Consider the following 14,096-nt stretch of genomic DNA (forward strand, 5'->3'; position numbering starts at 1 on the left):
TTTTGTGTCATCTCACTTAGACTATTATTATGTATTATTGCCTTGGGTTAGTAAAGGAGCTATGGCTAGGCTCCAGTTAATCCAAAACTCAGTTGCTTGCATTCACATTAGGATTAGGCATGAGGAACACATCGTTTCCATGGATTCCCATGAACCTTAGGATTGATTTTAAAATATCAAAATAAAGGTTTTTTTTTTTTTTTGCTCAGGCTCCATATGGTGAAGCTTTCAGTCAGTTTTATGAGTTCTTGCCAACTTGTCCAAGTGTCAGATCACTGAGGTCTTCAAACTAGGATTTTGGCTGTTTCAATTACAAAATGGAAGCAAAACCGTGATTGTGCATTTGCTTTGGAACAACCTCCCCCTTGAGATTAGACTTTCTGATTCAACTACATTTTTAAGAAACATCTTAAAACTCATCTTTATGCTTCAGGCTTCATGGGTCATGATCATAGGTAATGGTTTTTAATCTCACTGCGTTTTTGGTGTTGCTTTTGTACTTTAACAAAATGGATTTTTTATTGTCTTTTTGTGCAGCATTTTATAGCTTTGTCTTAGCAAAGGTCTAGATAAGTACAGTGAATTTGATCTGATCACTTACCGGTGATTGCTACTGTCCTTCTTGGTCATCTTGCACTTTGCTCCAGCCACATCAACCTCAATAAGCTTGCCATCAAAGCGGTCTTTCTTACTGAAGCCAAAGTTCTTGCCACAGATCGTGATGTTGGTGTGGCCTTTCAGTGGGGCAGCGGCAGGAAAGACCTACAGGAAGCACAGAGGGCTTTATTCACATTGACTTCTTTTCACTCTTTTGCCCCATGGGATGGTTTTATGTAGGTAATGTGATGTAAAATAATAAGGCATGTCTCTATTCGAAAGGTAGCTAGTGAAAGTGCTTTGATTTTGCACTGTGGGTTCTACAAAAGCAGTTGGTCGTCTAGTATTAAATCAACGAGGGGTAACTAAACGTTGAACAAAACAAAGGCATATGGCAGCCAGTATTTATTTTTCTGCCATTAAAAGTGGCCTTACAAGGGCCAGCATAAAAGGCTGTGGTTCAGAAACCAGCTTTTTTGTCTTACTGTAAATTCAGTGACCTATAGGGCTAAAGAACATTATGGAGACATAAAAATACATACACACATACGCATGCACACACACATTCATTAACATTTTTCATAATAACACTATCTGATATTTAATATCACTTTAAAGAAATACCAGAGTACTGAAAAGTTCTTGCCTCTGTGGTTATCCAACCTACGCTTATCTATTACTCTAAGTCTTTTAGCTAGATGCAATTAGCTGCTTTGTAACCATGGTAATATTGCCAGTTGTTGGATGGGCAGGCCAATAACCTTGGTGATGAGAAGGGGACAGGAATCTTGGCTCCAATGGGAAGCAGCGCACTGAGGTGAGCGAGTGCAGAGATTCCTGTTCCGGCACCATCCGCAGCCCATGAAGGCAGGAGCCAGGAGACACGTGCTGCAGTTCCACAAGTGCTCACAGCCAGGACCGATCACGGGCACCTTAGATACCTGCACATCAGAGAGGCAGCACCGTTACATATACGTATTTATATTATGAAACCACATTTTAGAATTTGCTTCGTCTCAAGGTGATTGGGTGCCACAAAGCGTTTTTGGTTAACTAAACAAAGACATTTTAAAAATTTCAAAATATTTTATTTTAGTTAATCCCATACAGTCTACTTCTGTGTAGGGTACAGATAGGTTAGCAAACCTTTCATAAGAGTAATTAAACAGTTAGGAGTTAGGAAATCAGAAATATCCTATCTTTATAATTTCATTTGAGAATCTCAAAACATTGTGCATGCTCAGTTCAGTAAGTGAGGCTAAAGAGGAGTTAACCCATCAGGGACGCTGAGAAAATGGAGGGAGAAGCCAAAATTTGGGCCTAATCTGGGAAGCTAAAGTCAGCGCAACTTCAATGGCCTCAAGTCAAAATGGAGTGTAGTACGTTTGCTTTTCATTTTAAATGTAGTGTAGTAAGTCTGCTTTTAATTTTACATGTAGTTTAGTCAATTTACTTTTAACTGTAAGTTGACCTGACAGCAGCATATTGTCACAAGAATGGAAGTATTAAATAATAAATTAATTAAACTGAAATAATACATTGATATGAGTAATATATTACTGTCCTGAAGAATATATAAGAATAGAAGACTGTAAAAACAGGAACAGAAGAAGAGTACTGGTTTTAGAAAGAGGGGGCAAATTAGCAAGGTTAAACTAACTGTGACACAAATAACTCTGGTGTGTGTTGCATCAGACATGGCCTCACTGAGTCCTATCTTGCTCTGTTCTTGTTCACTTTCTCTCTTGATATTTCCTCTCAGACCTCCAGAGATGATCAATATTACAAAATTACAAGCAAGAGATTTTATTTCCATTAGAAATGTTTGAAAGGGTCACCACCTTGTTTCCTGTGACGAGCAATAAGGACGCGTCTGGGCGCTCTGGAGACAGAACAGCGACCTCTGAGGACACGGGGCGTGTGTCCAAGAGGAAATCCACATGCGGCTCTGTGTTGCCAAAACGGGAAACCACCACCTGCGATACGGACAAACAACGTGAGTGACCTCTCACATTTAAGGTCTTCATTGTGGGTAGTGACATTTGAAAAAGCATGTTCATTATTCACTCTAACTGGCTGCATGCCATGTTGACACTATGACTGTAAAAGTGAATCATTTTAACACATCGGCTAAATCTAGCGTTGGAAACAGTGATACGAGTGGCTGTGTATAACAACATCCTTTACCCTGCATCCCTTCTTTTTAAATAAGAGAATAACTTTCCTGTTTTCAGGTATTGCCTTTGATGCTGCCAAAATTCCAAAAGGTTTTAGCCCAGGTTGTTTTATAAATAATTATTTTTTAATCCCCAGAAGCACATTATAAAATGTCTGTAATTGTGACTATGTCTGGAACTGTCCTCAGGACATTATCAGAATCAAAAGGCAGTGGAATCCAGAGGCAGCGACATTGTGAAGGGACAAGTTCCGCGTGCCAGAGATCATGTAAGAACTTCTGTTTGCCTCTCTTTCAGGGGAAGGTGACAGATTGAAGCAGCGTGTGGGAGCAGACAAAGGTGGCAGCCTCAGGCGAGAGAGCAAGTAAAGAGCGCTGCTGCTGTGGCATGCTGGGAGGTGCCAGAGCGCCGGCTCCATCCGCACACACCTGGACTAAAATGTATCATCCATGGTCAGGCTGCAATTACAGGCCTCTAAGATAGCCTGGGTCTGAATAGGGTATTACAGTGTGCGATCCATTAATGGTACCTGGATCTGCGGTTTAACACACCTGGAGTGAGTCTGGGGTGAGGCAAGTCTGCTGTAGGTGTGTAGCATTTAATGGGTGGAAAGTGCGTGATGGCAGAAAAAGAGAGTGTCTGTCATGAGAGCTTGGGACTATGTGCAGTTAGAAAACCTTTTCACAAAGGATTTAGTCTGTAAGCAATAAAGGTGCTGGTGTTAGCATTCCATCAGTCAAGTACTATTTTGTTCTTGGGAGTTTGCTTGGTGCTAGCAGGTCTGAAGTCTCTCTCTGATTGGCTAGAGCCTCAGAGTTTGTAAAGTCTTTTCGATAAAGGTTTTGCCTCCGCATCAGATACAAGTTAGACACATTCATTCCACCAATGCTGGCTTGTTGATTTCAGACACAAAAGAAGAGTGCAGCGCTTGTCTGGGCCTCTCCAAAGTCTCTCCTACTATAGGTAAGAAATTCATTTACATTTCACTACAGACTAGAGTACAGTATAGTCTGGAGGAGTCATAAATTTACCAAATACCAAGTACAATTTGAAGTAAAGCTTCTAGTAGCAATAAACTGCAAAAGACAACAGAATCCCAGTAGTAATCCAATTGAACCTTACAAACCAGAAAATGTCTAGTGGTTACTGTGGGAAGAATATTGTGCCCTCAAAGGACAAACATATGCAGCAGAGCACTAATGACCGTGTGAATTATTTTTTATTGTGGATTTTAAAGGAAGTCTGGGTCATAAACATAAAGCTACATAATAAGATTTTCACACAGTGATTCTGTTCTGACAGAGTCAGAATGACTTTCTTACAGAATATGGGTCTCTAGGGCTCTCTCTTTCTCTCGGCCACATACACTCTCTCTACCAACGTGCACTTTAAGAGTAAGGGCTCTGTGACTTTTCCCCACAAAAGACAAGTTCAGCATTTACGAGCGGTGGCTGATTTAACATTTAACATGGTGATATTTGCCCCTCCTGTTTGTCCAATCAGCTTTCGCCCCCCCACCCATCACCCCATAGTCCTTGAGCGGGACAGCTGAGCTACTGCTCACCCATTCCCAGGACTCCACGTCGCGACAAAAGGGCCGAGAAAAGGTTGAGGGGAAAAAATGTAAAGGAAAAAAAAATAAATATGAGAGCAAACGACAGCTGCAATCGTTCCAGGAAAATTCGGTGTGAGGATATGTCATCGAAGCTCACTGCTTACTATTAACGCTCTGTTCAACTTCTCCTCTCTGTTTCCGTGCAGCTGTCACACACTTCTCATTTCTTAAACACTCTCTTATCCTATTTGGAAAACATGAATGGAACCTTCTGGAAGGAAAGTGTCTTAGAATTATAAAAATACAAATTTGTGGGATGTTTTCCCCTTCAAGTGCGTCAGTGTTGTGCAGATATGCGAGTATGCACACAATACAGACTGCTTATGCCAATTAATTAAATGTACATCAAGTCCAGTCTGAAGGTTTAATTAGTTCTGATAGACAAGCAGATATGCAGGAACAGATGTATGATAAACTGGAGTTTCTGTTAAAGTGGTGATGCAAGGTCAAAGGTGACTATGGAGCAAACAGGAAAGGCTTGTGTTCTCCAACCTGACCTGGCACCTGCAGCTTCATTCTCCCAGGCCATTTTCACTGGTCACGTACCCACATCCTGCCCGTTTACACAACATGCACAATGAAGCAGGGAAACGCTGCGGACCAATGCACACTTCTGCCAGACGTGTTTGGACTGCTTCTGGGTTTTGCCAACTTTAAATAATCGATCTAATTTTTTCCTTATTTTTTGCTGCTTTTTTGTTGCTTAGTCTTACAGTGCAAATGACCTCTCTACAAATTACATATATCCAATGACATACAAAATTATTCTGTGGCATTTGCACCTCACAGCACACACAGGAATTTCCCTTAATGTAACCTCCAGGCCCAAACACTTTATTGATCTTGCACAAACAAGTTTATTGATCACTGTTCAAATTAAATGATTTTATTCCCTCCTTATACATTGATAAGCTACGATAAAACCTAGTGGCATGCTTTTTTCCCTAATTGAAACAGTAAAGAGAAACAAGGGTTGGCTGCATGTTCTGGAGCTGGGACTAGACCCTTGATTGATGTTTAAAGACCTACTTGTCCTTAATTCTTCATTTCTTACCTGGATGATCCGCCCATCTGCAGTTCCAAGGGTAGCCACCGTGTGGTCCTGCATTGGCACCACAGCAATGGAGGTCAGGAGAACGTTCCGGAAGCGGCCATTGAACCAGTCTTTACGTGGGTGGGTCCTGGTAACCTCCAGCCTGTAGCCCTTCTCGTGTTTTCCACAGCCAAAGGAGGTCTTTAAAAACAACATTTATTAAACATTAACTTGTTACAAGTTGTGACTATCCAGCAAAAAGTAACAACTCCGAATATCAAGAATTCCAAATGGTGGTATCTATGTAAAAAAGCGTGATCTCATGGAGTTGTGGATATGAAATAGCAGCACAAGTGTCTTTGTTGGCACCCTCTCCCCCCACCTCCATGCCAAGGGAATTTCATGCTTAACACAACTTGAGGAAAAAGGGACTTATACCATCCACTGTAAACATTTATTGAAGCTCAACATCTACTGGTTCCAATAGGCCAGAGCATAACGGAGGTTAGCCATTTGTCTTCTCCCATCAAGCTCAGATCGTCCCTGCCACATTCAGACGGCTGCGCTCCCAGATGGCAGGAATTCATGAGAAACTGGTTGGAATGTGGAGCACTCCTGCTGCTCCTCTAGAGTGTTTGCTCAGTCCAGTTCTCTTTGGCTGTGATCGCCACAACCTGCGGGCCTTGGTGGCTGGTCTAGTGCTTCCTACAACACGGTGGGGAGACTTGAAGCAGTCTGGTCTTTGGCAGCATACACTAAGTGGATTTTGAAAGAAATGGAATATTAGTTCGGCTGTTCCAACTAGAACTTAAAATGTTCATGTTTACTTTGTAAGACTCCAAATCACCTGCTATCAAAATTGGAGGCTAACTCTTTAGTTAAGGTCTCGGGGACAAAGACCCCAGCATGAAGGCCAAGGAGTCATCAATAATTAATGAAACCGGACCCTGGCACTAGAGGCCCTGACTAAATGACCAAACCCAGTACAGAGAGCAGGCAGTTAATGATTAAAAGGCAAAATCAGACTAACTCTCCTCAGCTGGTGTATGGTTACACTGTATACAACAGAGGCAACACAACTACACTGAAACATACATACAGGCAAGTTCAAAAGGAAGGAAGAGGGATATTTCACACTGGCCTAGTCAGGCGGGTGTGAGAAGGAGGGAGAGTTTCAGTACGGGGCAGCAGTACTTACACCACCAATCCCACAACTCTTTTCAGAGGATCTTCCATGCTGAGTAACACACATGAGTCACAGTCATGACTGCCCTCAGAGCAGAACACACAACTTCATTTGAAAGCTTCACGTCTCAAAGGGGAGCTTTGAAGCTGCAGAGAACAATACAGCTGGGTGATAAATCAGGCCAAAAGACCACTGGGGCCTATTCCCATTACAAGGTCGAGTGCTCAGCCAAGGAGACACTCACTACACCACAGTCAGGTGAGAGGAAGGGAGTATGGACTGACTGAGGTGGTTCTGTGCCCATCTCCTGGTGGACTATAGGGCTGCTTAACTAGATAATGTGTTGTAAAAGAGATTTGAGGAATGTGGGCAAAGAAGAGCTTTTAAAGCTATATGAAGTGGAGACATACGAGACAGGAAGCACAGGGGAGACGGACAAACTCCGATGTGCTCTGATGTGTCTTCAGCCTCATCAGGTTTGCTTTGTGCGTCTATACAAAACAGCTGCTGATCCGTCACACAGCAAGACCACTGCTGTTTCGCTCTTTCAAAGGACATGGACATGAGTAAAAAAAAAAAAAAAAAAGGTTGAGCAAACCTCCATTTGGGACAGTCTGAAGTTTGGTCTCTCAGCAGCAGAGAACTTTGCTAAATGACACACCTGCCTTAAGGCTACAAACAAGGGTTGTAGAGGATTATATTCATAGACAATAAATGTAACATTTATTATGCATTTGGGAAGTGGATAGAGAAACAAGAAAGATAAAAGGAAAAAAAAACCTGTTCATTCCCCTGCTTTGTGAAGATACTGTGACGAAGGATCAAGGCCAGAAAAACCTGAGCAGTGTTTTGACAGGCTTCAGTATCTATTATACTGATCCTTTCTCCACAGGCGTACAGTTCTGGTCTTAGAGGTCCTGGTGTACAGCAGAAATACACATCGGGGCCTTTTGGGGGAGAGCATCCATCTTAGCATAAAAGTCATTCAGTGCCACACGATTATTACCAATGCCACGGTATCTTCTCACAGGCAGATTTTTTGACTTCCAAATCCAAAATGGTCTATCCTGCAGCAAACTGTTATTACCATGATGAAAAATAAGAGCTATGGTAAAGGCAGGGGCAGACCAAACCTGGCTCCGGTTTAACTTTTAAAGCCACTAGTATTGTGTCCAGCACAATGGCATGGTGATAGGGTTACCAAGACCCACCTTCTGAGTTTTACAGCTTCATGGCCTTTGGCGTCACCTCTGTGAGGCCCAGACTGATTGTAAGGAGATCTGCAGGCCAAAAAGTCACCGCCACATGTTCAGTGCTCACCCTCGGGCTCAGGTACAGTGCAGTGGGTCTTCCTAGTCATGCAAAAGGCTGGGTGCCTTTTTGGACAAGTTGGACTCAACACTCCGGCCCATCAGCTGCCCTCTGACTGAAATACCATAGCCTTTGACCTCATGTAGTATGTGCAGTCCACTGTGTAGGTGTGTATATATCTACGAGTGTAATAGTTTGTAGTTGCGGCTTTAGATGGAAGGGGTGCCCCACCTGCACATTTGTAAAGCACGCCGCAAAGCAACCTGACTCTGGTGTTGGTAGGTTTCTTAGATTACTGGGTCATGGGGATCAGCAATGTGGGGGTAATTAGAGACCCTCGCTATAATGTCGGATTAGAGCCCAGCACCGTGCGGGGTGGGGGGGGAACGATCACTCTCTTGCATTACATGTGACCTCAACGTTTGGACCATGCCTTCAGAGCAGCACGTCCTCCACTGCCACAAACTGCCACAAACATTCCTTCATTAGTCCACCAAACAAATCATTTCACACACTTCTATTTTTACGGTCCTTTCTTTTTCCTTGCATTCTTTCTCTAGCTCACTCACGCTTGACTCGGCCCTGTTCAAGTGACTCATCAGCGGGGAGCTTTGTTCCTCACTGAAGTTATAGTCCTGCTGAGTAACACGTCACGGTCCAGTTGAACTTCTCAACATGCCACATAATCACATAATTCAACTGCAGGCTCAGCAATAAGGCTTTTGGGGCTATTCATAATTCCTCTGCAGTGGGCACTGCTGAAAGCAATAAGACTATGCTTGCGCTAACACTGAGCTAACACACGATGAAACTCCACAAAGTGCAACACAAGAAAAAGAAACGTGTAGATATGAAGGACCTTTAAGAAATTTAAAACAAGACTGTAAATGATTAGTCAAGATCCCATGTTTCAAGCTTGAGCAGTGTTAGAAGCTCTTCTGAACACTGCTTGTCCGTCCAATTAGGACGAAAGACAAAAATGGGGCATAATTTAGTGTTAGAGCAACTCTATAAACACAGTCGTCATTTGCTGTTGCTGTGTGGACCTATTTAAAGCATTAGTGGAAAATACCCACTCATTACAGCAGACAGGATGAGGTAATGTTAAAGGATTCCTTCTCTCCACCACCATGTTAATAAGTACAGACAGGATAAGGAATGAATGTGACAGCAGGAGCACAAGCGTCGCCCTTAAATTAGAGCAGCCTTATACCCAATCAACTCAAAACCAGAAAGTAATGAAAAAAGGAGCTTGCCAAAGTCTGGGTTTCATTGCTCCAGTATAACCGTTTCCACTCTTTTTGTAATGAGCACGTATATGAAATGTGCAAATTTTCTGTTGTCAATTTGGTCCAATTTCTGATATAATTCAATTTGACTTTGTGGATCTGACTTTTCTTAGAAAGGCCAGAAGAGCTGACTTAAAACGTGGACTACATTAAAGAGCCTTTCTGTTTTCATGTACTCTTAGAGACAATATATCTCTGCCTCCCACTGTATTCTAAGTAGTTCCCTGTAATATTACAGCTTATTAGGAAGGCAGCTATCTAAGCCAAACAAGGGGCACTTAAAGGAGCTCTGACAAACAAGCTATTGTTTTATGCAGCACAGCGTTGTGAAAGACACTTAACGTGTTTTAAATGGCTTAAATTGTTTGCTTACTGAGTTGCAATGGTTGAGAATAATGAGACTTTAATGGTACTGTGTGGTGTGTCACTTCAGAAACACAAATAAATAAATAAATAAATAAATAAATAAATAAATTCATACATATGTATATACATACTTGCAAATATGTCTAATTTTCTGATTAACAGGGACATTGATGCAATGCAACAAAGCTGTTTCAGTGCTAACAGTGCCCCCTTGTGGTGAATTAATTTAAACGTGAGTGAGTGTGTGAGCAAGCTAGCGAGTTACAAGGCAGGTCCATGAGGAGATTTGCATCTAAAAATTCAATTCTTAATCAATGTCCATATATTGAAATGCAAATAAATTCCACTAATAATATCACAAGAAAAAAAAAAGAAACAGGTGTTATCCTCTTACTTTTTATAACATACCAGCACCAGCTTATATTAAGTGCATAAATCCCCACAGCAAATGGAAAACAAACATGGCTGTAATGTTTGCACAGAATTGTCAAGAAACAATAGTTCATTGTAAAAGGTTTGCACACATATAAAACAACTGGAATTTTTTTTTCACATTTCAGTTGTTTTTTGGGGTTTACAGTGATGCATTATCAGAGCTCTGGAAATCAGGACGCTGAGCCAGCTTTGCCACAGGCTGGTACAAATGCCCTGTTTAAAACGCCTTGAATTCAAAACAGCAAGCATTGCTGTTCTCGGATTAATTTATGTTTTCTTAGGAGCAGGGAACAGATGAAATCAGAATTACAGTAACACTGGATTAGCTCACAGGATAGCAAAATATCATGTCTGCTTGTCTGAAGTCACAATGTTCTGACATCTCATGACATTCCTGGTTCATTCCATGAAAGACCTCACTAAATCCGTGGCTCAGGGTACAGGGAGAGAAAGCTTTATCTCCCTTCATAACAGGAGATTTAACATGCCATGTCTGCTGAGGGATACATCTTTTAAGAGCTGAGTGACACCCTGAATGAAGAGCCAGGAACAGCTTGGATAAGCTCTTATTTGCTGTTGCATTGTATTCGAGCTCATGGGGTGATAAAAGTGAACAGTCGTTCACCAGTCAGAGCCCCTCCATTGCTTAAGCACACATTCATTCATGCAGGATCCAACAGGCCCATTGTGTGGGTATTAACGTCACTGTGAACCAGAGCAACAGTGACTACTCCAGTGAACTGGTAAATGTGGAAACAATGAAGAAAAGTTGCCTTTGTCTGAGAAACGCTTCTTTTAACATTTAAATGTGGCTCTTCTTTTTTAAAAAAAAAAAAAAAGCCACTGGCAGATGCATTATTTAGTCCGGAGCAGAAAGCAGGCAGCGTGACCATCATGGTTAGATATTGCTTTGATGGCAAGTGAGGGTTAATAGAGCAGCCGTCCCGCTCAGGGTCATGTTCTGCTTCAGTGCGTTTCATGATTGAGACACAAGCAGGGAGCCGAGTTAACCTGACAGCAGGGAGTGGCAATGAATTATACACTGTGTGTGTGTGTACATACATGCAATAGAAGTAAGGGATGCATATTGGAGAGTTTCAGCTAAAGTCCCCATCCACGAAAGCAGGAAATTACCATGGGGGCAAAACCAAGGAAATGGGAGCCACGGCGAACATTACCAATTAACAAACATGCCTGCAGGCCGGTGACTCATCAAACTGACTAAAGAAACCTCACTCTCTTTTGACACTTTACACATGTACCTGAGCTGGGCCTCCAAAACACTGATGAGAATCCAGTGCTGGAAGGCAGTATAAAAGCACCTGGATGGAGAGCCACAAAAGGGGCGTGACTTTTACCTGCACATAAACAGAGCATGAGTTCCTCTTCAGCTAACAGCATGCCAAGAGAGGAAGCAATAGACACGATAAATAATGAACAGAAGGCTGGAGTGCTACCTGGCTGCACTCCTTCAGACAACAGATTGCAAGCACAGACAAAGATTTCAGTTACAGCTCTGTCCTTATCAGCTTTATGGAACCTTGTACCCACCCCTTCATACAAACACTCGCATGTTGCCTGCGTTTTGATCAAATCTAACTTTGGAACTTCCCCTGCCGTTATTTATCCCAAACCCAAATAAGTAAGTTTGTAGCCAGCCAGTAGTTAATGTGAAGCCAGCAGAATGGAGCCAGGAGAGTGAGTGGACCCCACCCTGAAGATGCAGGCTGGGCTGTGATAGGAGCAGAGAGCGCTCCCTGCACCTGGGCACCAGCTGCCCACACTCCTCCTGCTCCTCTTATGGTCCAGTGTCACGCAGGGGTGTCTGTCAGGGCAGAGCTGCTAACACCAGCTCACTGCAGGCGCCAGACGCTGTGAGAAAGCATGCAGTCACAAACATTCACCTGCTTCCCGCTCAGACCTGCTCCTCTGTCTGTCTCTCTCTCTCTCTCTCTCTCTGTCTGTGTGAGTAAGAGAGAGTGAGTGAGAGAATGCGTAAGAGTATTTATCAATACTCCAACTCATGCGTGTGCGTATCAAAGCTCCACTGATGGAGAGAGAGACAGGCAAGACATGACAGGTATGTTGTCTTTCGCTATGATTTTGTTTCTTCATAGATAGCAGGAAACCTCCCACAGCTGAGGCCTGTGACCTACAAATGAAATTCAGTTCCATCGCTTTGCTCAAACATGAGCAAGCAGCAAGGCTGGCAGTCACACGCCAGCCCCGGCGCACAGACAGTGACCCGCCATCCTTACGCCATCACAAAACACCACCATGAGATGGCATGAGATTCTGCGTCGCTCGTTAAGAAATAGCAAGTTGTTGTTTGCACTGAAGTTCACCATTACAATATGACACACAAGAGGATTTTCAAATGTAAAATCAATACTCTCGAAAGTGTTCTTTCATAATGCTTTTAAACTCACTGCATGAATCCGTGCTCATTTAACCACTAGCACTGTTATAATTAAAATGGCTGTCGATCAAACCCCTTCCACTGGAATTATATTACACACTGTCATCAATCATGCATTGAATTAAATTTAAAGGCAATCAGCATTTACCAGTTCTTACACTAATCAATCCTAATCAGATGATAATTTTAACTTTAAATGTGGTTGGTTGTTTTTGTAGCCGTAAGTGTCCCTTCTTATTAAGGCAAGTTTATATATAGCTACAGAGCTTCAATTACTACACTAATTGGAGCTATATGCCTGTCCATATTACAAACGGATATCGCTGAGCAATGGTGGATTGAGCGATCAATAGTTTTACAACGTTCTTCTTCTCATTAATTGAAAGAGGTCTTTTAAGGACCTTGGGCATTTATCGACAGTGCTATACCAATGAATCTGTATTCCTGTGCCTAGAATAAAAGGAACCAAAATTTATTTAAAACTAAAAAGGCACCATGGCTAGAACACTAAAGATTTCATAATAAAAGCCTCTTTTTTGCAACAGTAATCCACACAAATCTAATTGTGGTAGTGATTTTGAAGACAGTTCAAAGGAGAAAAGCTACAATCATTTTGACCATTGCATTACACCTCTACTGATTACATCATAACAATGGTTTTAAAACCTTGTTATATTGCTCTGATAAGGAGTGATAAGAAGCAGAGAGACCGTGTAGCATATGCTACTGGACATAATGTTATAAATTTAACTGATGGCACGAAGAACCTGCCCTTCCATAAAAAGTGCTGCTGTTCTACTGGAGTATTGGAACCAAAGCACCTTCAAACACCAGAGGGAGGAAATGAGTGTGTGTCCATCCAAATCTCTTAGTTCCCATTTTAAAATATATCTTCAAGCTTTAAAACATTAACACTCCTTTAATAGTGAGCATTCCTATAAAACTATGTACAGTGCGGAGCACTCTTCTAGTGACAGTAAAAGCTATTTTGGCCATGGTACATCCATATAATGAAAACTGATAGAAGCTAAGTTGATATAGAATGGGTGACATTGTTTAAACCGGGGAGATGCGGAACAATAATATTTAAGGTGGCCGAGTGGAGCCTGGGCCTTTTCTGATGTAATGAATTAGGAGCACTTTGTAAGTTTAGACAGATCAAGTAAAAGGGCACCAAAGAACTGTAACAGATGATGAAGCAGACGGACATGGAACACTTAGTGGAAGAGGGAAACAATGTTCACCCTGTCGCCATATGAACTGTTAAACCAACTGACCAATTCAAAGACACATAGGACACCTGTCATGGTGTCTGAGGTCTTGGCTTGCCTTTAAAAGAGTGATTCAGATAAGATAAGTAAGACTTTCAAGTCTGGGGAATGGTCTTTTAAGTAATCCATGTTCAAAGAGCCAGAGTAAACAAAGCTTAATAATAAGTCAAAGGAGCTTTTTAAAATGTTGGTCAAAAAGTACTTTCTACATGTCATTGTAGTTAATAACCAGTTACTCCTACCAAGTAGTATCACTGTGTTGTTACACAAAATAATTCAGTAATTTCAGACAAGTCCAATCCTTATAAATCCTTTTAAACGTTGATAACAAATGTCCAGTGTGGTGAGAAGCAGTCAGCTCTATGCTGATGGGGACTCGGTTAAGGCCCGGATCCAC

At 42.0% G+C, this 14,096-nt stretch overlaps 1 protein-coding gene across 2 annotated transcripts in view; it reads right to left on the reverse strand.

The window, feature by feature from the left end:
- met (MET proto-oncogene, receptor tyrosine kinase) overlaps positions 1-14,096 on the reverse strand; it is a 38,674-nt gene that overhangs the window by 21,392 nt on the left and 3,186 nt on the right. For both annotated transcript variants that reach the window (XM_081698963.1, XM_035532420.2), the window contains exons 3-6: positions 5,444-5,623; positions 2,439-2,573; positions 1,359-1,538; positions 602-762 (exon numbers count right to left, since the gene is read on the reverse strand). In XM_081698963.1, coding sequence (XP_081555089.1) covers positions 602-762; positions 1,359-1,538; positions 2,439-2,573; positions 5,444-5,623 — 656 coding nt within the window. The remainder of the gene's footprint in view (positions 1-601; positions 763-1,358; positions 1,539-2,438; positions 2,574-5,443; positions 5,624-14,096) is intronic.

Source organism: Electrophorus electricus, chromosome 16 (assembly GCF_041902795.1).
Source record: "Electrophorus electricus isolate QZ-2024a chromosome 16, ASM4190279v1, whole genome shotgun sequence".
Lineage (NCBI taxonomy): Eukaryota > Metazoa > Chordata > Actinopteri > Gymnotiformes > Gymnotidae > Electrophorus > Electrophorus electricus.